Raw genomic sequence first — 23,926 nt, forward strand, 5'->3', positions numbered from 1 at the left:
TGTCGTGGACACACACGGACACCACATGCAGGACACGGGGGGTCGCGGGGGAGGGGGGGAGACAGGGCACACAGGGGAGAACAGCAGGGTGCAGCCCACAGGGCCGCGTCTGACGGCGCTGCGACCAGAAGGGGCAGACGTTTCCCAGGAGGCGGCCACCGGCTGGGGCTCTCCTCCGTCAGTCCGCGGACAGGAACGCCCGGACACGGGCGGGCAGAGAGGGTACTCTGCTCTCGTCCACGCGGGAGGGGCCAGCGGACATGGGAACGAACGCAGCGTGAGACCGCAAACTCTCAGACCGGCATGGGGGGGCGGAGGGGGGGGGAGACGCAGGGGTCGCGTCAGCAGTTGTGGTTGGAGAGCACTCGGCCCCGTGCGGTCACTCCAGCTCTTCCCAGTTGTCGGTCAGGTGGCCCCTGCTCTGCCGTCGGATGCCGACCAGCCTCCCGGCCGACCGGAGGCTCCAGCGGGAGCTGTTCCCTGAGCTCGCCAGGCTGCTGTACTTGCTACGGCCCTTGCCCTCCTCCTCCCAGCCTGGCCGAGGGGGGCGGCCGCTCGCCGCGTCACCCGCGTCGGCCGTCACATCTTCAGGGGCGAGTGTTGGGGGCTCCCAACCTTCAATCTCATCTGGTTTCTTAGACTGAATACTCTGTTTTAAAACCAAATTGTCCCAAAATCCAGACTTCTTCTCTGTCTTCAACTCCTCTCTTAACCGCAAGTTAGTTCTGCGGGAGACAAGACAGCCAAGCGTTGGTGACCCAGTGATCTCAGGGCCTCAGTTAGTGTCCGCCGTATATACCTAACGCTCTTTAAAAAGTTTAAGTCATTTAGAAAGTGACCACAAATCTGTAATAAGGAATTTTAATTAAAATTAGTAAAGAAAACTTCGTCACTGCGTATTAGGGAAACCGTGAAAGCTGTATTTTAAGGTACCATACTCGGCCGTACACAAGCAAAGAGCTAGTTTTCACACAAGGAAATACTCAAGTATTTGAGCAAAGTAGAAAACAGGAAATGCAGGGTCCTAGTTAAGAAATATGGGGATAAATATCCATTTATCAAACTCGTTTTCAACAGCTATTCACATACACACAGAGCCGTGAGTGGGTAATTTGCTGAACACAAATGAGATTCAGACACGAGGGGGCCGGGGGTGGGGGACAGGCCGCTGTCCCTCCAGCCCGAGAGCAGGGGCATCCCCGGGGCGCCACGGTGCCCGCACAGCCCAGGCTGCACCCCCAAGAGTCCCGTGCGCTGGACTGGGGGACCCCACAGATGCTGACCCCGGGGGCCCAGGCCCACAGCCCTCCGTGGGGCGGGCAGGAGGGTGAGGAGGAGGAGTCCCGGCCGTGGGGTTTGGAGCAGGGCTGCCTGGGCGCCCCTGGCCCCCACAGCAGCTCCTTGTCCGCGGCCAGGGCCCCTGAGGCTCACGTCTCGTCAGACACGCCAATGGCAACCCCACTCAGCTCTCACTGACTTTATCTTTTCATGTTTAAATATACTTAAAAAAATTCTGTGTCTAATGAACAACATGTCAGTTTCAATATATTCAATTTTCTACAATCTTTTACAGTTCACCAATCCTTTGCATTTTTAACTTTTCTCCCCCTTGATTTTCTGCAGTTAGTAAACCTCTCATGCATGGCTAGAGGCTGCCTGAAGGCTGAGTGTTTCCAATTCCGAGTTCGAGAGCTGGTCTGCGAAACCTTCCTTCACTTGTCCCGGAAGCTCTCCGGGTGCCAGTGACGGCCATACCCCCGTGACCTTCCCCCAGAAGCGCATCTCACTTCCTAGTTTCTTCTGTTGCCACAGCATCGAAATGAGCACAGCGCGTCTCTTGTCCACTCACCGCCCTCCCCCTGGAGTCCACGGACACTTACCCTTTGGACTTGGGGGATTTACATCTTTCCAGCAGGTGCTGTTCATCGTCTTTATTAAACAGAGAAGTCACTTCTTTCCAGCCTCGGAAACTTGCTCCCTGAACCTAACAGGAGGTTAGAAAAAGGTCAGCTCCGATGGAGGAAAGAAACAAGACGGTTCCGTATGCAGCAACCCTGGAGCCTCAAGCGAGCACGACAGCGCAGACTCATCGCGCCTCTGCCGGCTCCGCGCACACAGGCGGCTCCCCTGGCTGCAGGGCCCGCGGCCGGGCCCGGCTCGCCTCGCTCGGGAACAGGCCGGGCGGCGGTCTGCTCGGCCCCGCGGCCCGAGGCGGGACAGGAAGGCACACACGGCAGGCTGTGTCTGACCCTCAGCGTCTGGCTCTGCGCTAGGAAGCAGGAAGGACCGGAGGGAAGGGAAGGTCCCCATGAACCCACTGGGCACCCGGGGCCGTACAGCTGGGCCTGGACGACGGGGACCCTGACGCTCCGGAACGTTACACACGTAACGTGGCCTAAAGCAACCCCGGACACTGGACCAGGAGGCGGCGCGACGATGCTGGCCTCGGCGTCTGAGAGTCCGACGCCACAGAGGCTGGGTCGCCAGCCCGCGGAGCCACCAGGCGTGGGGACCGGGCAGGGCCGCGCAGGGACAGGCCTCAGGAGCCTGCCTCACGGGGGCGGACGCAGGCCGCCTCGAAGCGGGGGTGCCGAGGGCGGGGCAGCAGGGCCGGAGGCCGGCAGACGCGTGGCGCGGGGCGGGGCCGGGGCGGGGCAGCGGGGCGGGGCCAGGGCGGGAGGCCGGCAGACGCGTGGCGCGGGGCGGGGCCGGGGCGGGGCAGCAGGGCCGGAGGCCGGCAGACGCGTGGCGCGGGGCGGGGCCGGGGCGGGGCAGCGGGGCGGGGCCAGGGCGGGAGGCCGGCAGACGCGTGGCGCAGGGCGGGGCCGGGGCGGGGCAGCAGGGCGGGAGGCCGGCAGACGCGTGGCGCGAGCCGGGGCGGGGCCGGGGCGGGGCAGCAGCGCTCACGCTGCGCAGGCCCACACAGCCCCGGCAGAGGGAAGGGTGGGTGTGCGCCCCGCGCGCAGGAGCCGCGGGGTGGGCGCCAGGACCCCAGGCTCCCACAGGGACCTCCCTGCACGCACTCCTGCTCGCTCCCTGACGAGGTCTGGGGAGGCCACATCTCTCCACGGGCTCTGCCGCGGGGCCTGGTTCAGCAGGCACCTGCCGGCCTGGGGGCCCCACACGGACCAGGGACCACCCCCAGCAGCACGGCCGCTCCGTCCCAGGCGCTCCTGCCGCCCAGCGCCCTCGCGGACGCACAACTCCCCGGGCGCTCACAAGACCTCCCAGTGCTAACTCGTCGGTCTCCCCCCCCGCATTCGGGGGCCTCCCCCGCAGCCGGGTGCGCACAGGCTCCTGCCCGGTCAAAGACTCGTCGGACACGTCTCACAGGAGCGGGCGGCGAGGACAGCGGGCCTCCTGAGGGCTGAGGTTCTTCCTCGTCTCACCTGCCCGGGGCCGGTCCGCCAGTGGCCACGGCACCCCCACCCCGCGGTTGTTCCGAGGACACACGCCACGTGGGGGTAGACCCCGTTCACGCCGACCATGCACAGCATTTCTGGGCGCAGTCGCCTGGGAGCCCACCAGCCGCAGACGTCCTGCGAAGGCTCCTGACAGGTGAAGGCGGCTCGGCCGGAAACGGGGTAGCAGGTGCCGGCGGGGGCTGGGGAGCCTGCCTGGCGGGGGACCTCACAGCGAAGGAAGCAGATGCCCAGAGGCAGGGCCGGCGGAAGGGTCCCGTGCGCACACACGGGCCGTTTCTCAGCCATGAACAACGAGGGGTCCCACCGTCGGACACGGCTGTGCTGAGAGACGTCAGTACCACCTGATCTCACGCGCCTGTGGAATCCAAACCAAAATACCACACTCGTCCGCAAAGAACTTAAGTTGGCGGCTGCAGGAGGTATGGGGGAAGGGACAGGTCCGGAACGCCGAGAAACCAGCCCTGGGGTGTGCAGGTGCACGCCGGCTGGGACGGAGCACGGCAGCCAGGCCGCGGGGAAGGGGGGACCCCAGGCATTCCCATCACGGCAGAAACGTTTCTGACAAGATGGATGTCAGCCGGACGGGCGTGGGGATCACGTCGCACCAGCGTGCCCGACGCGTTCGGCTCCCACGGCGACGGGCGTCCACCGCTTCTCGGTAAGGCGTGGGGGCTGGCGGGGGGGGGGCGCAGCCGGGGCCGAAGGGCAAGTCGGCCTCCACCACGCAGCTAGCAAACGCAACCCCGAGGGAAGCACCCTAAACGCCCAGTCGGCCTCCACCACGCAGCTAGCAAACGCAACCCCGAGGGAAGCACCCTAAACGCCCAGTCCGAGGAGTCAACCCTCGGCACACAGAACACACTCCCCTCCCTGCGCTCCGTGCGTGGGGCCGCCAGTACCTCCCCGTCCCCTCCACTCCCCCGACCAGTTCACGCTCACGGGGCCGGAGACGCAGCGCCGTCCTTAGCCCGGGGAGGCTGCACGTGCGCACGCAGCGCGGGGCGCTCTTCCCCCCAGGCCCACCCCCCCCCCCCGTGTGGAAGAGTCTTGGAGCCTGCCCCAGACCCAAATCTCCCGCCTAAGACGGCCCGCCACGTAATGGCCAGCCTCCACCTGCACCTCGCCTCCCCCTGACACGGGCCACTGACAGGAGAGCGAGACTCCACCGCCCAGCACACACGCGTCCAGGGAGGGTCACGGCGGGACTCGACCTCAGAGGCACCGCGAGTCATCGGGACAAGTGAGCAACACTGTCTCGGGGCAGCTGAGCAGTCAGAAGAGGCAGAAATCACACAAACGACCGCGGTAAGACTATAAATGCAGCAGAGACACAGACGTGGCTGGAGGAGTTCCACGTGGGCGCCCATGACACCATGGGGCACACAGACCCGGGCTCGGCCTGGAGGGGGTCGTCTCAGCCCCCGACTCTGGTCCTAAAGACACGTGCCCCACGCCGGGCTCGATGGCAGGCTCCCACGCCGGCATCTGCACCTTGTGCCAGGGAGGGCCCGAGGGAATGTCACACTGGCTGCACTTGCCGCACTTGGATGCGACTGCCGTCACCCCACAGGTCCCAGCCGGACCTCAGAGGGGCCCCCATCCCAAACACCGTTCTAAAGGACGCCCGCAACTGGGTGTGCTCGCGAGGACCTGGGTTTCTCCTGGGTTGGAGAGCCAGTGCGGGCTGTGTCTGTCAGGCATCTTCGTCCCATCCAGGGGCAGGACACCCCGTAACAAAGGTGAGACGGGCCCAGCGCCTCCCGAACACACAGGATCGGGGCTCCAGAGTTCTTTACAACTACGGTCAGGCTCGGAGAAGTGACAGCCAGAAAAACGAAGACAGAATGATGTTCTATAGTCCGAGTAGTACCCAAGAAGTTGGGCTGCGGAAACGAGAACATGAGCTTCGGCACAGAAAAAGGCGTCCCTTTTGCCCCGACCTCAGCTGCACCTCACCTCATGCCCCGTGAGGAAAAAAGCTGTGAAATCATCCAAAACCGACCAAAATTCTTTCTGCTGGAGCGACTTAGCAGAAGTGCCTCATCACCACACACGTTCAGAGAGGCCAGATGACCTCTGGAGGCAGCACGAAATCCAGAACACACCCTCGAGCACATGTCCTGCTGGCCCCACAAGATGCCAAGCTCTGAGTACAACACACGAAACGATGTCTATGAACGATCACACAGAAAACTCAGAGGCATGCTCTTAACAACACACAAGCAAAATGTGAAAGTAAAACGAAGAAAAAGAAACCATGAAATAACCCAGAAATCCTAGAACTGAATAATCCCTGAGGAGAAAAATTCAAGAGCTCCAACAGCTGACCTAACAATGCAGAAGAAGAGTGAGTGACCTTTGAAATTATCCAACTAAAAGGGCAAAAAGAAAAACGCGTGAAGAAAGCCTATGGGAATTGTGCCCGTACTATGGGAATTCCAGGAGAAGAGAAAGAGACAGAAAAGTATATTTAAAGCAATAATGACTGAAAGCTTCCAAGCCTGGGACAGAAGTGGACGCCCAGGGGACCTCAAACAGGTCGGACCTGAATAGGGCTTCGGTGAGATACGGTATAATTACATGGTCGAAGACAAAGAACTTTGAGAGCAACAAGAGAAAACAGACAAGGTACACAGAAGGAGCCAGCCTTATACGGGGTGGTTTCTCAGCACAAACTCTTGGGGCCAAGAGAGAACAGGATGATGTAGTCAAAGTATTTACAGACAAAGAAAACCCTGTTAACCAGGAATGCTGGAGCTGACACAGCTGTCCTTCAGAAATGAGGGGAGATACACACTTTCCTTGACAAACGAAGGTGGACAGAGCTCCCCACCACTAGGCCTGCCCTCCGTGAAATGCTCAGTAGGGGTTTTCTAGGCAGAAATAACAAAATGCCACTTAACATCATAACAACGTGAGCAGGGAACATAAAACTCACTGGTCAAGGTAAATTTGTAGTTGGTCGGCTCTGCAGTACAGTCCTGGTGGTACATAATTCACTTACAACTTCAAAGGTTAAAATACAGTAAACATGACCAGAACTAGCACGTTCTGTGATTGGGTACACTATGTAAGAAACACGTGAACTGCAGCCCCAACAGCCTCCGGCGTGAGAGGGCGGGGAACGGAGTGTCAGGTTGAGGAAGCTACTGGAGTTGTCCGTAAACTGTTTCACAAAATCCTCATGATAACAAGGGAAAAACCTTCAGTAATCACACAAAAGATCATTATAAAAAGTTAAAGGACACTGATACCAAACGACATCAAAAAATAAAAAAAGAGGGCAGCATAAAAAGAAACAATGTGTCTACAAAACAGCCAGAGAACAATCAAGATAATGACAACAATAAGTCCTTGTCCACCAACAATTAAATATGAAAAAGTCAAATTCTCGAATCAAAAGATATATAACAACTGAATAAATAACAACACAAGATCCAAAGATGTGCTGCCTACCAGAGACTCACTTTAGTCCTAAGGACACACGTAGACTCATATTGAAGGTGTGGAAAAAGAGATTTCAAGCAAGTGGTAACCAAAAAAGGTAGGAGTAGCTCTCTTTAGATCAGACGAAATGGACCTTAAAAAGAGTAAAAGGAGACAAGGGAGATCATTATATAATAATGAAGGGGTCAGTCCATCAACAAGACATGACAATTGTAAATATTTATGCAGCCAGCATCGGAGCACACCTATACACATTAAGCAAAAACTAACAGAAATACAGTAATAGTGGGGAACTTAATGCCCCACTGTCAACAAGGGATCATCCAGACAGAGAATGAGGAAACGGGACCTGAACACTACAGACTAACGGGCCCAGCAGACACTGCAGGTGCCGGTCCAGCCCAAATGCTGTGTAATGTCGACACGTCCCTGCTTCACAAAAGCTATTTAATGTGCGTACTTTTTAAAGGTATTTAAGTTCATAGGTGAGGGCAGAAAACTAAAAATCTTTGTTAGGCCAGGTATCCCAATGTCTTGTTAGGAAGACACTGTTCTCATTAATGATGTGGTGACAGTTCAAGGTCAGCGTTTCAGTTCATCTCACGAGGCCTGAGCTGTGCGATCCGGGGTGTGATCTGGTGCAAGGGGTCCTCTCACCCCTAGAATCGCTTCACACTGCATGCATCTCCTGCTGTAGATGGAAAAGAGGTGAGCGCCCGTGAAACCCAGGGGCCCCGTCCTCCGTCGCAGCAGAGCGCAAGTCCAGGTTTTCACGCTGCGGCCAGCAGCAGCGACCCCCAGCCTGGCCCGCTGCAGACCGTGGAGAGCAGTTACCCTGCGGCCTGCCTTCCCCACTCCAGAGTGTCCCCCGCGGGGACGGCACGGTCTGCTGTGTCTCCGAGGAGCCAGGCCAAGGTTTCAATCATGATGGCATTTAAGAAGCCTAACTTTTCCCCAGACCATTCTAAATGGTAGAACTCACCAGAGGCTTAGGTTTCGACACTCTGAAGTTATTGAGAAATTGGTAATCCTGGAGAAACGGATTTCATAACCAAACTGACGAGTGGCTGGCCCTCTCACAGAACCGCGCCGTCAGGCCACAGGGACAATTCTGATGGCGCATTCAGCACCCCCAGAGCGTGGGCCTTGGGAAGGCCGTGGAGGGCACGGCCAGCCTTCCTGCTGCAGACGGCCCTGGGCCAAGAGGGGCAGCCTGCCCCTGAGCTCTGCCCGCCCAAACACCCACCTTTAAAAGGCCATTCAGATGACACTAAGGCAGGATGGGGACAAGCAGCTGTACACTGAGGGCCAGTGGCGAACGAGGGGCAGCAGTGCCCTTGGGTCCCAGTTAGTGTGACACGGATGGCGCCCACCTGCCCTGTCCCTGCCCTGTCCCTGTGACTAAGCCTCCATCCACGGTGAGGCAGGAGCCCGGCTCCGTTCCTGGAGAATAGAGCCTCCCTGAGATGCCAGGAGCACAGCGGGCTGCGGCCACTTCCACACAAAACCCAGGACGGAGGCAGCACTGGGGGCCACAGGCCTCTCTGGGCGAGGCAGGCTGCACAGCCGCCCACGGACAGTTCTCATCTGTCAGGGCGGCTCGGGCGAGACCCCTGAAGCAGAGAAGTGGCAGCGCGTCACACGGTCTGCTCTCCAAATTGCATTCTGTCCGGCTGTGCCCCGTGCAGGTGCCCTCGGGGGGAGCCTGCGGCTCAATGTGACCCGTGGCCTCAGCACTCGTTCCACGCGCACAACATGGCAGCGCACACGTTTCGGAGCTCCTAACCCACAACAAAAATGCCTGCCATCAACTGCCTCTGACACTGCAGGGATCTGCCCATCGGGTCACTCACACCAGTGTTCACAGCTCTTCTCCGTACCCCGACCATGGACCAGCCCCCTGGGTTATCCGTGTGGATGGAAGGGAAGAGCCATGCCCAGGACTCAGAGGCAAGCACATCTTTACAAGAAAACACCCCCACAAACGGGGTCAAAACTAATGCCCACTCGCAGCGGGTTCAGGGACACAGAGTGTGGGACGTCTGCGCTTGAGCCAGGCAAGGCTGGACGGAGCCACAGGCCCCGAAACAACGCTGCCAGCAGGACACGCGCACAAATCCGAATCCCTACCACGCGCCGCCCCCAGTATGCGCAGCTACAAGACATGGTCGTTTAGATGTGTCCGTGTATATATTCACATCGATACATCTGCGTGAAGTGTTCACAAGTCTATATACTGACCTCTCTCTGTGAGGCGTACATCTTCCATGCAAACAGACCTGAAGAAAAGAACGGGTTGGCCGGAAGACAGAAATTACAGAGAATCAGTGTCCATCCTTTAGTTCATTTTAACTTTTATATGTGTGTCTTAGTTTGGGCAGTCATAAAAACTACCGCAGAAGGGGTGGCTTAACCAACATTTCCTTCTCACAGTTCTACAGGCGGGCCCGGCTTTCCGGGGTCGGGTGGGGGGCCCGCTTCCTCCCGGTTCACAGACGGGGTCTCTTCCGGAAGCGCGCGCTCCCAGAGGCCCCCGGCCGAACTGTCCCGCTGGGGGTTAGGTCTGAACAAGTGAGCCCGGAGGCGCACAGACATCCAGCCTGGAGCGCTCACGTGTGTGTGCTGTACCATGGTAGGGACCCCCCCCGGAACTTGGCACCCCCGTCTGAGCCGGCGGGACGGTTCCCTCAGTTCTCCCCGCGAGCGGCAACTGCTGCCGTGCCAGATGCACGCAGATGGCCGAGTTCACTTTACACCACACGCGGACTCCGGCCGGGGAGGGGAGCCGCCCAGACCCCTCTCGGCCCAGCGGCCTCAGCTCTGGCTGTCCCCGCGGACCAGCAGCACTCGTGGGAAGGGGCTGCAGCGAGGGCTCAGCGTGCCGCCTGCGCGGGGACGCTCACAGGGCCCGGGGAGCAAAGGACAGCCTGGGCCCTCCATGCGGCTGGCCCTCCTGGTCCTGGAGGGACTGGGAAGCAGGGAAGACGGGGGGGGGGGGGGGGGGGGGTGGCCGGGGCAGGTCACAACGCAGATGGAGACACAAAAAGCAGACGAGGTGGTACTGAAGAGATGTTGCCAGTGCAAGAGACACGTTTAGAAGAGAACACATGAAAACCCAACTGCGAGACGGGGTCAGGGTACTACTGCATCTGACACAACGAGACACAGGAGCAGCGGGGAGGAGGTCCCAGGACTGAACAGACAGGAGCGCCACCTGAAGTGGCAGCCCTGGCTCAGAACAAAACCTCTGTTCTAGCCCCCATGACCGGGGCGGGGGGGGGGGCGGGCGGACAGAGGCTCTCTCTCAAATAATACATAAAGTTAAAAAAGGGTACATGCAGGTGCACCTGGGTGGCTCAGTCATTAAGCATCTGCCTTCGGCTCAGGTCAGGGTCCCAGGGTCCTGGGATCGAGCCCCGCATCAGGCTCCCTGCTCAGCGGGAAGCCTGTTTCTCCCTCTCCCACTCCCCCTGCTTGTGTTCCCTCTCTCGCTGCGTGCGTCTCTCTCTGTCAAATAAATAAAATATTTTTTAAAAAGGATACATGCACCCCTTTGTGTACAGCAGCATTATTTACAGTAGCCAAGCTATGGAAGCTGCCCCAGTGTCCGTGGACAGACGAACGGACAAAGAAGATGTGGTGTATATATACACTACAGAATATTCTTCTACCATAAAGAAGAATGAAATCTTGCCAGTTGCAATGATGTGGATAGAACTAGAGAGTATTATGCTAGGTGAAATAAGTCAATCAGAGAAGGACAAATACAATGTAAGTTCACGCATATGTGGAATTTAAAAAACGAATGAGGAAAGGAAAAAAAGAGAGAGGAGGGGGCAGAGCAAGAACCAGACTTAACTACAGAGAACACACAGGGTTCTCGGGAGGAGGATGGGGGAGGGGGAAACAGGGAGATTAGGGAGTGCACTTGCTGTGCATGATGAGCACCAGGTGACGTGTACAAGTGTGGAACTGGTATCTTGTACACCTGAAACTAATATCACACTGTACGCTAACTATACTGGAATTAAAATGAAAAGTTGTAAAAAAAATTCCAAAGACCTCAACATAAAGGATTTTATTTTAAAAATAATAAAACAGCCAAGTAGAAAAATGGGCAAAACAATGGGAAAAGCAAGAGTCTTCTGAATACAAAAGTATCTTCTTGTTCACAGGAGAAGACAGTGACCTGAGACAGGGAGCAGGTCTCAGGCGGGCCGCTCAGGTTATCTCTACAAGTTTAATGATTCTGGCAGAGATCTAAAACCTAAGGCTCCTCAGAGACAACTGTGGCCTCAGAGCTCAAAGGAATCTTTCCGGCCTGCTGACCTGGTGGTGAAAACAGCTTTCCTACTTCGCCCTGGGCTCTGCCAGGCACCAGCCTCCACGAGACGTCCTCCCTGCAGTTTCTGTAAAACATGCAAGGAAGGACCTGTTTGCCAGCCCACGGTGGGGCTCCTCACTTTTCCTCTGACAGGCTCAGACACTGCATCTGGGGTAACAGGTTCCTTTTTGTCTTTAGTTCTCTTTCTCTCATTTAATTTTGGAATACAACAATGACGTGTTTATTGAGTCCGGAAGCCAGAAAACAGTGAGAAAAAGCAGGATCCCTAAAACATTCATTTACCAAGCTAGCTGAGAGCTTTTCACAAGCAGGAAGGGCATCAAGTCAGAGAAGTGAACTCAGGGGCCCTGCAGAGAATCCCAAACCAACACCCACTCTTAGTCCACCACCTTAAAACCAACTGCGTTAGAAATCCACATACTGTCAGGAGGAACAGGGCACCCCTTTAGCCACACGTGGCCCTCAGTGCCTGTCAGTGGGGCCAGTCTATACTTTGAGCTAACCCACTTCTTCACACTCTGCCGTTTACTTTTCAGAACAAAAACCGGCACTTGAACAACAGACCGTGACAAGACAATCATCAAGACAAATGAACTTGTGTTCTTTGCTTATGCACATTTTGAAACCTAAATTTAGTAATAATTCATTCAGAGCTTTGAGGCAGCATTTTTAACTATTTCCCACCCCTAGGAACTTCTCCCTTTTGTCCTTTACAACATCTATTTGAGACGAAACAGACAGTGGTGATTACTTACTTAGAGCAAGGAGAATCTGAACAGTGCGGAAAAGGGGCTTTTTACTTCCTGCACCTAATTGTTTAACAAAGTATTTCGTGGAAATGAAAATTAACCTTCTTCAATGACAACTAATATTCAATTTATGTAAGCAATATCAATCATAACTCGATCTAATCGTGTATGCCTAATGAACACAGACACATGCGCTAACGCACATGGAGCGCCGGCCCACACGGCAAAGGGACCACGGTGGGAAGCAGGCCGGCTGTAGCCTCCCTGGGGACACATCCTCTGGTTCCACAGGTACCATAAGCCACGGATCCAGCAAGTGCATCACATGTGCTGCGTGAATCCACGTCGCCGAGTACTCGCTGGCGTTAATAACAGGCTCCTCATGCTGGCCCTCTTGCAAAACTCGGGGGTGGGGGCCTCTCAGGAGGAGGAAGACCACGGTTCACAGTGACGAAGGCTGCTGTGGTCCGAAAGTCTGTGCCCCGCAAAGTTCACATGTTGGGACCCTAACCCCAGACGTGATGGTGCTCAGAGGTGGGGCCTTCGGGGGAGGAGTTCATGAGGCTGGAGCTGCCCTGAAAACAGAGGCCCTGCCACGGGAGGACACAGCCACGGCAAGACGTGTGCAGCCTGGAAGAGAGGCCCCACCACAACTCTGAGAGCGATAAACGGCGAGAATTAATCTCCACGTTTTAAGCCACGCAGTCCTTGGTATTTTGTTACAGCCGGCAGAACAGACTAAGACAAACATGCTTAAAACGTGTTTGGAAGGAACTAGAAAAAGCAATCCCAATGAAGAGAAGTCATCCATTACTTTGCTAACCAAAATCCAAAATATGGGGATTTTTTTACTAGAAATATTTCAGGCAGATGAACTTAATTAACATGTTGCCAGAAACCAATGGAAAATTCCACCTACTCCTCCCCACTTCCCATAAAGTCTCTGAATTCCCCCTTCAATCGCAGCAATGGGAATATATAAAAGCAGACAAAACCCAGCGTTATCAGATAATCAATACTTCAAGGAGGCTTAGGTTGAGAATAAAAAATGATTATTCTCAAAGGCCAGACTTGTGCACAACAGCACACAAAGCAGGACACAGCATGGAAACACCCTCCAACACACAGCCCTCAAAGGATCAGGCCTCCCCCAGGGTGAGCTGTAGCCGCGGCTGCGGCTTCGGCTGAAACGCAGCGGCTTCAACACGCGGGGTGCGGCAGGCCAGGGGTCTGCTCTGCCCTCTGCGTCCCTCCAGGCCCTCCTACCACGGTCACGCGGGGCAGGGCCGAGGGATACGGCTAGTTCCAGCTTTCCCCTGAGCCATGTGGGGCTTGCAGTTCTTGCTTGGCCGGCGTCTGAAGACTGCGTGGACACGGCACGCGGGCACGGACACGCCTCACCGACGGCAGGCAGGGCCCGGTTTTCCCTCCTTCCCGCCTCTGACAACGCCGCCCCCATTCCCCGCGGGGCTCTGGGCTGCAGGGAGCAAGCAAGTGTGAGCGGCACAGTAGCCACCGCCTTCCCCCGCTCCCAGGGGCAGTCCGACAGAGCAACAAGAGGGGCGCCCGTGAGCCACGGCAGCATGCAGACCTCCTGAAGAACGGTGCTCAGAGAAAGCAAAACGGTCAAATGAAACACTACCCTCCGTTTTCTCTCTGGGCTTTCTTCTCCATTGTGTAGGTACAAGGAGAGTCCAGAATATTGCCAGAAACGGCAGGTGCCATCTCCCACTCCACAGCTGGAGGAGAAGCTAATCATAGAATCATCACACAGTCATTAATGATACTAAAATTCTACATATTTGCAATCCTACTACCAAAAATAGTCGTAAGAACCTAGCTGCACGAAACGTCAAGTGAGAAGAATTCCAAATTGTATGAAGATGCCAAAAGAAACACGTGAAACTCAGAACAAAGCCGTTGCTACTGTTCATAAATAACAGCGGTGTTCTATGTTACTGCTGTAAAAATGAACTTAAACGGTAAATACATATACATAAAAGGCAGAAATAAAAAGAATCATTGAAGGAAAAAAAGACCCCGTGCCTTCACTCAAGCCATCATTCCTTTTGGAAAGTTACTAGAGACACATGAACACACCAAATGGCAGCAATCCGAACCACTGACTTGAACAAATGGTTTCAGCACTGACAGTGAGGGAGGGGCGCCAGTCTCAGATCAGGGGGGCCACCGCACCCCCGTGGCAATAGCTGGGGCCCCCTCGTGCCAGCCCGATGCCTGACTTCTGACAATCCCTCCCCCACGGGCTAGGAGAGCACCCGCGAAAGCAAAATTACCACCACCACCCACACCATGCACCCTCGCAACTGAAAACTCTTGAGAAAATTTACTGTATTGAACACTTCCTATTAGAAGAAGGAGAGTTTGACTTACAGCAAGAAAGGAGCAAAATGAGTAACGGAGAAGACCCCAGGGTCCATCACTCCAACACTGTCCAGGTGCGCATGCACACACACCGTCTCCACGTCTGGGAGCTACTTAGGGGCTTTAAGGAGGAAAGCAAGAATCACCTTCCACCATGAGCATGAGGAGCTAGGAAGACTCACTCCCCAACGGAACCACTGAAGACTGTAAAACCAAAACCAAAAAGAAGAACTACTTACAACCTCTGGAAATGCACCTAAGGACAAACTGTAAATAAAGAAATATCTACTTAAAAAAAAAAAATCTACTTAAAATCTACAAATACGTGGGCGCCTGGGTGGCTCAGTTGGTTGAGCAACTGCCTTCGGCTCAGGTCATGATCCTGGAGTCCCGGGATCGAGTCCCACATCGGGCTCCCTGCTCAGCGGGGAGTCTGCTTCTCCCTCTGACCCTCTTCCCTCTCGAGCTCTCTCTCATTCTCTCTCTCTCAAATAAATAAATAAAAAATCTTAAAAAAAAAAAACCTACAAATACTTGAAAACTCAGAAATTCACAACATCTACGGAAGGTGAGCCTCTGTGGTATTTGAACTGTGACCGCTGTGTCCTTGCCCCTGGAGACTGCCACAGGCAGCGGCTCCCAGGCAGAAGGCGGTTCTCCCAGGGAAGCAGGGCTTCAGCACTTCTCATCCTGAGGCTGATTCCCTGGAGAGACGGGGCCCCTTCTCAGGGGGCAGAGTGCGTATGGATCGCTGGGAATCCTGCGGCCCTCATCACCTCGCCCAGGTCATGGGGTGACAGTCACACACAGGCAGGAGCAAGCTGAGAGGCCCCCAGGCATCTGCCCACCCCACCAAGCACTCGCTCCCACGGTAAAGGAACCGCTCAGGGAGAAGCCCATCATGGTCTCCGCCCCCATCTCCAGAGCCCTGGCTCAGAGACTGCACCTGGGACAGAAGCAGGACATGAAACAGAGCTGGGAGCAGCAGCAGCAGCAGCTATGGAAGAAAAAGACTCACTTCCCAAAGGGGTTGATTTCATCTGCAAGAGAGCATGGAGAAATTTAAACCTAAGCGTGCTCTCAGAGTCAGGGAGGTTGGTACAGGCTAAACTGAGCTAGCTAGCAGAAAAGAACTGAGAATAAACCTAGAAGGGGCCCCTTAGAGCAATTATCAAACAGGAGCCTCAAAAATGATTCCCTCAAAGCAGCCAGTTTGATTAGTTTGTAGAGAAATCCATACCCAGCATATTTAAATAATAACAAGAGCAATCAACTGGCAATTAGTGGAGTTTACCAGCTGGATGTTGTCAGGAAAGAGAAGGTGACATGGGCATGCCTACAGCTGGGACTCCCTGGGAAGCTACAGCAGATATTTAACAACGGGAGTGGGGGCATGGACAGGTCACTAAATAACCCAGCTAGCCATTCAACAGAGAAGCAAAAAAAAAAAAATAATAATAACAACAGTAATGGGGGTGGAAGGGAAGGACAGTGCTCAGAGTTGCTACAACAAAGTATTTTAAATGTCCAGTTTCTAAACAAAAATAGAACAAACAATCCCAAAATTTGCACAGAACCTCAAAAGACCCCAAACTGCCAAAGCAATCCTGAAAAAGAACAAAGCAGGGTCCTCACACTCCCTATTGTCAAACTCTATCACAGAGCTGTGATAATCAAAATAGTATGATACCGGCATAAACCCAGACACACAGACCAACCGAACAGAACAGGGAGCCCAGAGATAAGCCCACATGGATAAGATCAATTCATGACAAAGGAACCCAGAATACAGGACCCAAAGCAATTGGGGAAAAGGACAATCTCCTGACAAACGGCACTGGGAAAACCGGACAGCTCCGTGCAAAAGAATGAAACTGGACCCTGTCCTACCCCACACATAAAAATAAACTCTAAACAGAGCAAAGACATGAATATAAGGTCTGAAGTCATAACACTCCTAGAAGAAAACACGGTAAGCTCCCCGACATACATCTCAACAGTGACTTTTTTGGGTATGCCACAAAACCAAAGGCAGTAAAAACAAACATCAACTAGCAGGACTACATCAAGGTAAAAAGCTTCTGCACAGTAAAGGAAACTATTACCAAAATGAAAAGGCAGCCTACCAAATGGGTGAAAATATTCACAGATCTTTTACCTGATAAAGGGCCAATATCTAAAACATATAAAAGAACTCATACACATCAACAGCCAAAAAACAATCCAATTAAAAAATGGGCAGAAGATCTGAATAGACATTTCTCCCAAGAAGACATACAAATGGCTAACAGACACATGAAAAGATGATCAACGTTATTATCATCAGGGAAATATAAATCAAAACCACGCTGAGCTTTCACCTCACACCTAGTATCAAAAAGATAAGAGATAACAAGCGTTGGCGAGGATGCAGAGAAAGGGGAGCCCTCCTACACTGTTGGTGGGAATGCAAACTGGTGCAGCCACTCTGGAAACAGTATGGAGATGCCTCAGAAGGTTAAAAATAGAACTACCATGTGAACCAGCAATTCCACTTCTAGCTATTTATACAAAGAAAATGAAAATACCAGCTCAAAAGACATCTCTACTCCCATGTTCACTGCAGCATTATTCACAATACCCAGGACATGGAAACAACCTAAGTGTCTAACAGAAGATAAATGGAAAAAGAAAGTGTGTGTGTAAATAATGGAATATTAGTCAGCCATAAAGAAGGAAACATGGATGGAACGTCAGGGCATTATGCTGAGTGAAGTAAGTCAGAAAAAGACACACACCTTATGATCTCCCTTGTATGTGTAATCTTAAAATACACACACACACACACACACACACACACACACACAACAAGCTCATAGATACAAAGAATAGACTGGTGGTTGCCAAGGGCTAGGGAAAGGGGCGCAAAATGAGTGACGGTGGTCAAAAGATAGAAAAATTCTCAGTTATAAAATAAATAAGTCATGGAGATATAATGTACAGCACAGTGACAGTAGTTAATAATACCGTGTTTTATATTCTTCTGGTTTTCACCACAGGAAAAAAGGATTTTGTAACTATGCATATACTGTAGGGATCATTTTGCAATATATACAGGTGTCAAATCATTCACTGTATACCTGAAACCAATATATTATGTTAATTATTCCTCAGTTTTAAAAACTAAAATAAAATGTCCACTTTCCAACAAAAAATTTTGAGTTAGCCAAAAAAAAAAAAAAAAGTATGACCCATACACCAGAAAAAAGTAAATACAAAATGCCTGTGAGCACACCCAGATGTTGGATTTAACAACAATAACACTAAAAAACAGCCATTATAAATAATTATGTTTTAAAAGATTGAAGGAAAACACCATGGAAGAAGCAAATGAAGATATGATGGCAGCACACAGAAACACCAGTGACGAGGCAGACATGATCAAAAAGAATCAGATGGAAATGCTAAAGTTGAGAAGTACAATAAATGAAATAAAAATGTACTGGAGGGTCTCAGTAGTAGGTCTGAATTTGGAGAATAAAGAATTATGGAACTTGAAGATGGATCAGGATGGATTATGCAAGCCAAAAACCAGAAAGAAAAAGCATGAAGACAAATGAAGAGCCTAAGAGAAATGTGTGACGCCAACACATACAAAATAGAAGCATCAGAAGAAATTAATTGGTAAGAAAATATCCACAGAAACAAGAGAACATTTCCCAAATTCACCGAACACCAAAAATCAATACATCCAGGAAGCTTAACAAACTACAGGTAGGATGAACACAGAGATCCACAAACATGCACATAGTAAAAGAAAATCAGAGTGTTCTGTCTCACCCACCAACTGGTTTACCGTAATACAATTCTGACACTAACCACAGGGAGTTTGTCTCAGACTCTACAATGAAGAATCAGTGCTCCTCAAGACTGACCTGACTTCAGGCGTCCCAGGCCAGGGGCACTTCTGATGGAAAAGTATAAATTCAAGGGTTCCCACAATCCCTTCAGGTTCAATAGCTGACGAAGATCACACAGCAGGAAGGAGACCACTACGCTTAAGACTACAGTAGTAGTAACAAAAGAAACAGTTACCTGAGGAGACACACAGTGGGAGGCCTGGGAGGCCATGCAGAGCCTCCCTGCCTCCTTAGGGAGTCAGGGTCAGCCCATCACTCCCCACCAGCACATCAGTGTGTTCACCAGCCACAAAGCTCCACTAAGCCTTGTGTTCAAAGTTTTGATTGGAGTTTCATCATGTAGGCATTGGTTAAACCACTGGCCAGAGGCTAGAACTCAATCTCCAGCCTTCTCCCATCCCTGGAGGTGAGGTGGCTGAAAATCTCAAGCCTCTAATCACGGGCCTGCCCTTTCTGGTAAGCATCCCCCATTTTCAGCCACTTCGTTAGCATAACAAAAACTCCTAACATTCAGGAGATCCCAAGGATTTTAGAACCTGTGCTAGGAATCAGAGGCAAAGACCACATACATTTTTTTATTACACCACAGAAAGACAGGAGAACATCTTGAAAACTACAAGGAAAAAGTGATTAGTCACTTACCAAGGAAACTCTAATAAGATGAACTCTCAGAAAAAACAATGGAGGCCATAAGGCAGTGAGAGAGCTCAAAAAAAAAAACTGTCAAACAAAAATCCTGTATCTAACAAAGCTATCTTTCAAAAAGAAAGATGAAATAAACCAGATAAACAAGTTTGAAAGAATTTGTTGCCTTACAAGAAAGACTAAAGGAAGTCCTTCAAGCTGAAAGCAAGTGACACATACAGTGAGCAAATCCACATGAAAAAACACAGCGCTGGTGGGGGTCATTATTTAATTAAACATAAAACACAGTAGAAATGCCTATTTTTCTGGGGCACCAGATGGCTCAGTCAGTTAAGCAGCTGCCTTCAGCTCAGATCATGATCCCAGGGTCTTGCGAATGAGTCCAGGATCAGGCTCCCTGCTCAGTGGGGAGTCTGCTTCTTCCTCTCCCTCTGCCCCTCCCCCTGCTCCTACTCTCTGTCAAATAAATAAAATCTTTTAAAAAATGCCTATTTTTCTTTCTTCTCACAACAAACTTAAAAAAGCGTAGACAATAATACGCATATAACGTACTGTTGGGCCTGTAATATATACAGATATAATGCATGTGTAACGCATTTGCCAACAACAGCTTTAAAGAGGTGGGTGGTGGAAGACTGTATTGGGCTACGAGAAGGATCACAGACAGTAAATGATAAGAAGAAATTAAATGTTACAAGAGAAAATATACCCAATGCAAAGAAAGGGTCAGAAGAGGCGTAGAGAAGCAAAACAGACACGAGACCTAGAAAACAAAACGTAAAATGGCAGATGGAAACCTGCTACAGCAACAATACTCTATTACACGTAAACACATTAAATAATCCAATCAGAGGCAGAGATGGTCAGCCTGGATTTTAAAAACTGTTCCAACTAAAGGCTGCCTACAGGAGACATACCATAAATTCAAAAATAAAAAGAGATTAAAGTAAAAGGAAGGGCAAAGAGAGGTCATACAAACAGGAACCACAGAAGCTGGAGTGGTTGCATCAGTGGACAAGATAGACAATAAAATTTCAAAAGTTACTAAAGGTAAAGAGAAATTTCATAATGATAAATGAATTACCATCAGGACGACATAAAGATTCATACTAACAGAACAAAATACAATAAGCAAAAATGGGAGAAATAATAAATAAAGGGAGAACTAGACAACCCAACAATAAAAGATATGCCACTAACAATAATGAATACCACTACACAGAAGATAGCAACCGAAGCCATGAAAACCACTACAAACTAACTAGAACATATATATAAAACATTCCATCCAACAACAGAATACACACTCTTCTCAAGTGCAGAGGGAGTAGTGTTCAATATAGAACATACGCTAGGCCTAAAACAAATCTCAATACATTTAATAGGATGAAATCAGGGCCACTTGGCTGGTTCAGTCGGTTAAGTGTTTGCCTTCCGCTGAAGTCATGATCTCAGGGTCCTGGGATTGAGCCCCATGGTGGGCTCCCTGCTCAGCGGGGAGTCTGTTTCTCCCTCTCCCTCGGTCCCTCCCCTCACTTGCACACATTCGTTCTCTCTCAAATAAATAAATAAATAAAATCTTTAAAAAAATAATAGGATGAAATCATTCTGAGTAGGTTCTTTGCCAACAGTGGTATGAAATTAGAAATCAATAGCAAGAAAAACTCACAAGTATATGGAAATTAAACACCACATTCCTAAATAACCAGTGAGTCAAACAAAGACTGAAAAGGGAAACCAAAAATAGTTTGAAATAAATTACAGACAAGACACAACATACCGGGCGCCTGGGTGGCTCAGTCGTTAGGCGTCTGCCTTCAGCTCAGGTCATGGTCCCAGGGTCCTGGGATCGAGTCCCGCATCGGGCTCCCTGCTCTGCGGGGAGCCTGCTTCTCCCTCTCCCACTCCCCCTGCTTGTGTTCCTGCTCTCGCTATCTCTCTGTCAAATAAATAAATAAAATCTTTAAAAAAAAAAAAAAAGACACAACATACCAAAACTTACAGGATGCAGCTAAGGCAGTGCTTACAGGAAAATGTTTAACCTTCAATGTAACAAAGACTTCAAATCAATAATCTAAACGTCCATCTTAACACTGGGGAAAAAAAACCAAAAACCAAAATAACCTAACACAAAGCAGAAGGAAGGAAATAAAAAAAGATTAAAGCAGAAATCAATCAAAGAGAGAACAAATAACAATGGAGAGATCAACGAAAACAAAAGCTGGTTCATTAAAAAGATCAGCAAAATTGACAAATCTTTAGACTGACCAAAAAAAAAAAAGGGAGAAGATTCAAAATTACTAGAATCAGGAACTAAGGAGAGGGCATTATTACTGACTTTACAAAAATAAGAATAAAGGAACTCTGAACAACTGTACATCAAATTACATAACACAGATGAAATCCCTACACATACACACTACCAAAACTGACTCAAGAGAAAACAAAAAACCCGAATAGATCTACAAGCAGAGAAACTGAATTAGTAATCTAAAAGCTACCCCAAAAGAAAAGCACAGGCCCAAATGTATTCATGACTGAGTCCTACCAAACATTTAAAAGAAGAATAAATACCATTTATTCACAAATTGCTCCAAAAGGTATGAGAGGAGGAAACTCTTCCTAACTCATTTTCTAATGGCAATATCACCCTAATACCAAAACCAGACAAAGACATCACAAGAAAAGGAAATAGACCAGTTATCTCTTACAGATATAAACAAAATAATCATCAACAAAATACTAGCAAACTGAATCCAGCAAAAACTAAAAAGAATTATGCACCATGGCTCAGTGGAATTATCCCAGAAATGCAAAGTTGGTTCAACGTCTGAAAATTAATATAATAAAATCATTTCAAGAAAATAAAAAATTATATAATTTTCTCACTAGATAAGAAAAAGCATCTGATAAAATCCAACACCCTTTCATGATAAAAATATTCAACAAACTAGTAATAGAGGAGAATGTTCCCCTGTGTAGAGGGTTATAAATTATTTCTACTTTTTTACTTATATACATGCGTGTATATTTTATATTTTTTCTGTGAAAAAATAGCATAAAAAGTAAAGCAAACACTTAAAACTTATTGCTACCATACTTGGAGCCTACAGTGACAGTTTTACTGTAACTCTGTATGCAAATTATACTTGAAACTTGAATGGACTACTTTCAACTTCTATGTTTAGATAACATGAGATAGGTCAGAATAATATTAATAATATTCTGTTTGCTTTGCTTTTTATGCTATTTTTTCCAATCAGCGATTATTTTAAAAAAAGAACTTCCTCAATTTGACAATAGGCATCTAAGAAAAACCCACAGCTAGTATCATATATATGGCTAACTACTGAAGGCTTTGCCCCGAGATCAAGAATGAACAAGGAGGCCGATCTGGCCATTGCTATTTAACGCTGTGATGAAGGTGCGAGCACGGCACTTGGAAAAAATAAAGTAAAAAGCAGCCAGATTGGAAAGGAAGAGGTACAACTATCTCTACTTTAATAACATCATCTTTTACATAGAAAATCTTAAGGAATCCACCAAAAACCTTAGAACTAATAAACAAGTTCAACAATTTGAGATAAGATATGATCAATATAAAAAAATCTGTTCCTGTACACCAGCAATGATCAATCAAAAAAGAAATTAAGAAAACTTCCATTTACAAACACATCAAACAGAATACTTCAAAATAAATTTTACGGGCGCCTGGGTGGCTCAGTCGGTTAAGCGTCTGCCTTCAGCTCAGGTCATGATCCCAGGGTCCTGGGATCGAGTCCCGCATCGGGCTCCCTGCTCCTTGGGAGTCTGCTTCTCCCTCTGCTTCTCTCTCTCTCTCTCTCTCTCTCCCTCTCCCTCTGTCTCTCATGAATAAATAAATAAAATCTTAAAAAAAAAAACAACAAAATAAATTTTACAAAAGTTGAAAATTTCTTCCCTGAAAACTACAAAATATTATCGAAATAAAGTTTTATCACTTATTTGTGGAACATAAGGAATAGCTTGGAGGACATTAGGAGAAGGAAGGGAAAAATGAAGGGAGGGAAATCGGAAGGAGAGCTGAACCATGAGAGACGATGGACTCTGAGAAACAGACTGAGGGTTCTAGAGGGAGGGGGTGGGGGATGGGTTAGCCTGGTGATGGGTACTAAAGAGGGCACGTTCTGCGTGGAGCACTGGGTGTTATATGCAAACAATGGATCGTGGAACACTACATCAAAAACTAATGATGTAATGTATGGTGATTAACATAACATAATAAAATTAAATTAAAAAAAGATAAAGCTGAATTAAAAAAAAAGAAAGTTTTAAAAGATTTGAATAAACAGAAACTCATATCATGTTCAGGATACATAACACTGTCAAGATAGCAATGTCCCCAAACTGATCTATAGGTTCAATGCCATCCCTTATCACAATCCTATCTGACTTCTTTGTAGAAAATGATAAAGTCTAAAATTTATATGGAATCACAAGAGATTCCAAATAGTCAAAATAATCTTTAAAAAAAAAAAGCAGAAGGACTCACAAAAAACCTTACTACAAAGCACCTATAAATACAGAGAACAAACTGATGGCTGCCAGAAGGAAACGGGTGGGTGGTGGGCAAAATGGGTGCAGGGGAGTAGGAGATCCAGGCTTCCTGCTGTGGGCCGAGTAAATCGTGGGGATGGAAGGCACAGGGAATATAGTTGGTGGTGCTGCAACAGTGCTGAATGGTGACAGAAGGTAGATCCGCACAACGTGGAAAGAACTCGAATCACAATTGTACATCTGAAACGAATGTAACGTGGTAACTATACTCAAAACATTTCCTTAAAAAAATAACTTACTACAAAGCAGTGGCAATCAAGACGGTGTGGGGCTGGTACATGAATTAATAAATAGATGAACAGAATAGAAGTAGAATCCAGAAACAAACCCATCCATCTAAGGTCAACTGATTTTCTTGAAGGGAGGTAAGACGATCAACTAGGAAAAGAACAGTCTTTACAACAAATGATGCTGGGACTCCTAAAGAGCCACATG

At 49.7% G+C, this 23,926-nt stretch overlaps 1 protein-coding gene across 1 annotated transcript in view; it reads right to left on the reverse strand.

Annotated features, from left to right (window-relative positions):
* Positions 1 to 377: 377 nt before the first annotated feature.
* TDRP (testis development related protein) overlaps positions 378 to 23,926 on the reverse strand; it is a 43,767-nt gene continuing 20,218 nt past the window's right edge. The window contains exons 2-3 of the mRNA XM_028099725.2: positions 1,881 to 1,984; positions 378 to 725 (exon numbers count right to left, since the gene is read on the reverse strand). Coding sequence (XP_027955526.2) covers positions 380 to 725; positions 1,881 to 1,984 — 450 coding nt within the window. The 3' untranslated portion in view covers positions 378 to 379. The remainder of the gene's footprint in view (positions 726 to 1,880; positions 1,985 to 23,926) is intronic.

Source organism: Eumetopias jubatus, unplaced genomic scaffold (genome assembly GCF_037043125.1).
Source record: "Eumetopias jubatus isolate StellerSeaLion01/CBP00866 unplaced genomic scaffold, mEumJub1_p1.0 scaffold_2, whole genome shotgun sequence".
NCBI lineage: Eukaryota > Metazoa > Chordata > Mammalia > Carnivora > Otariidae > Eumetopias > Eumetopias jubatus.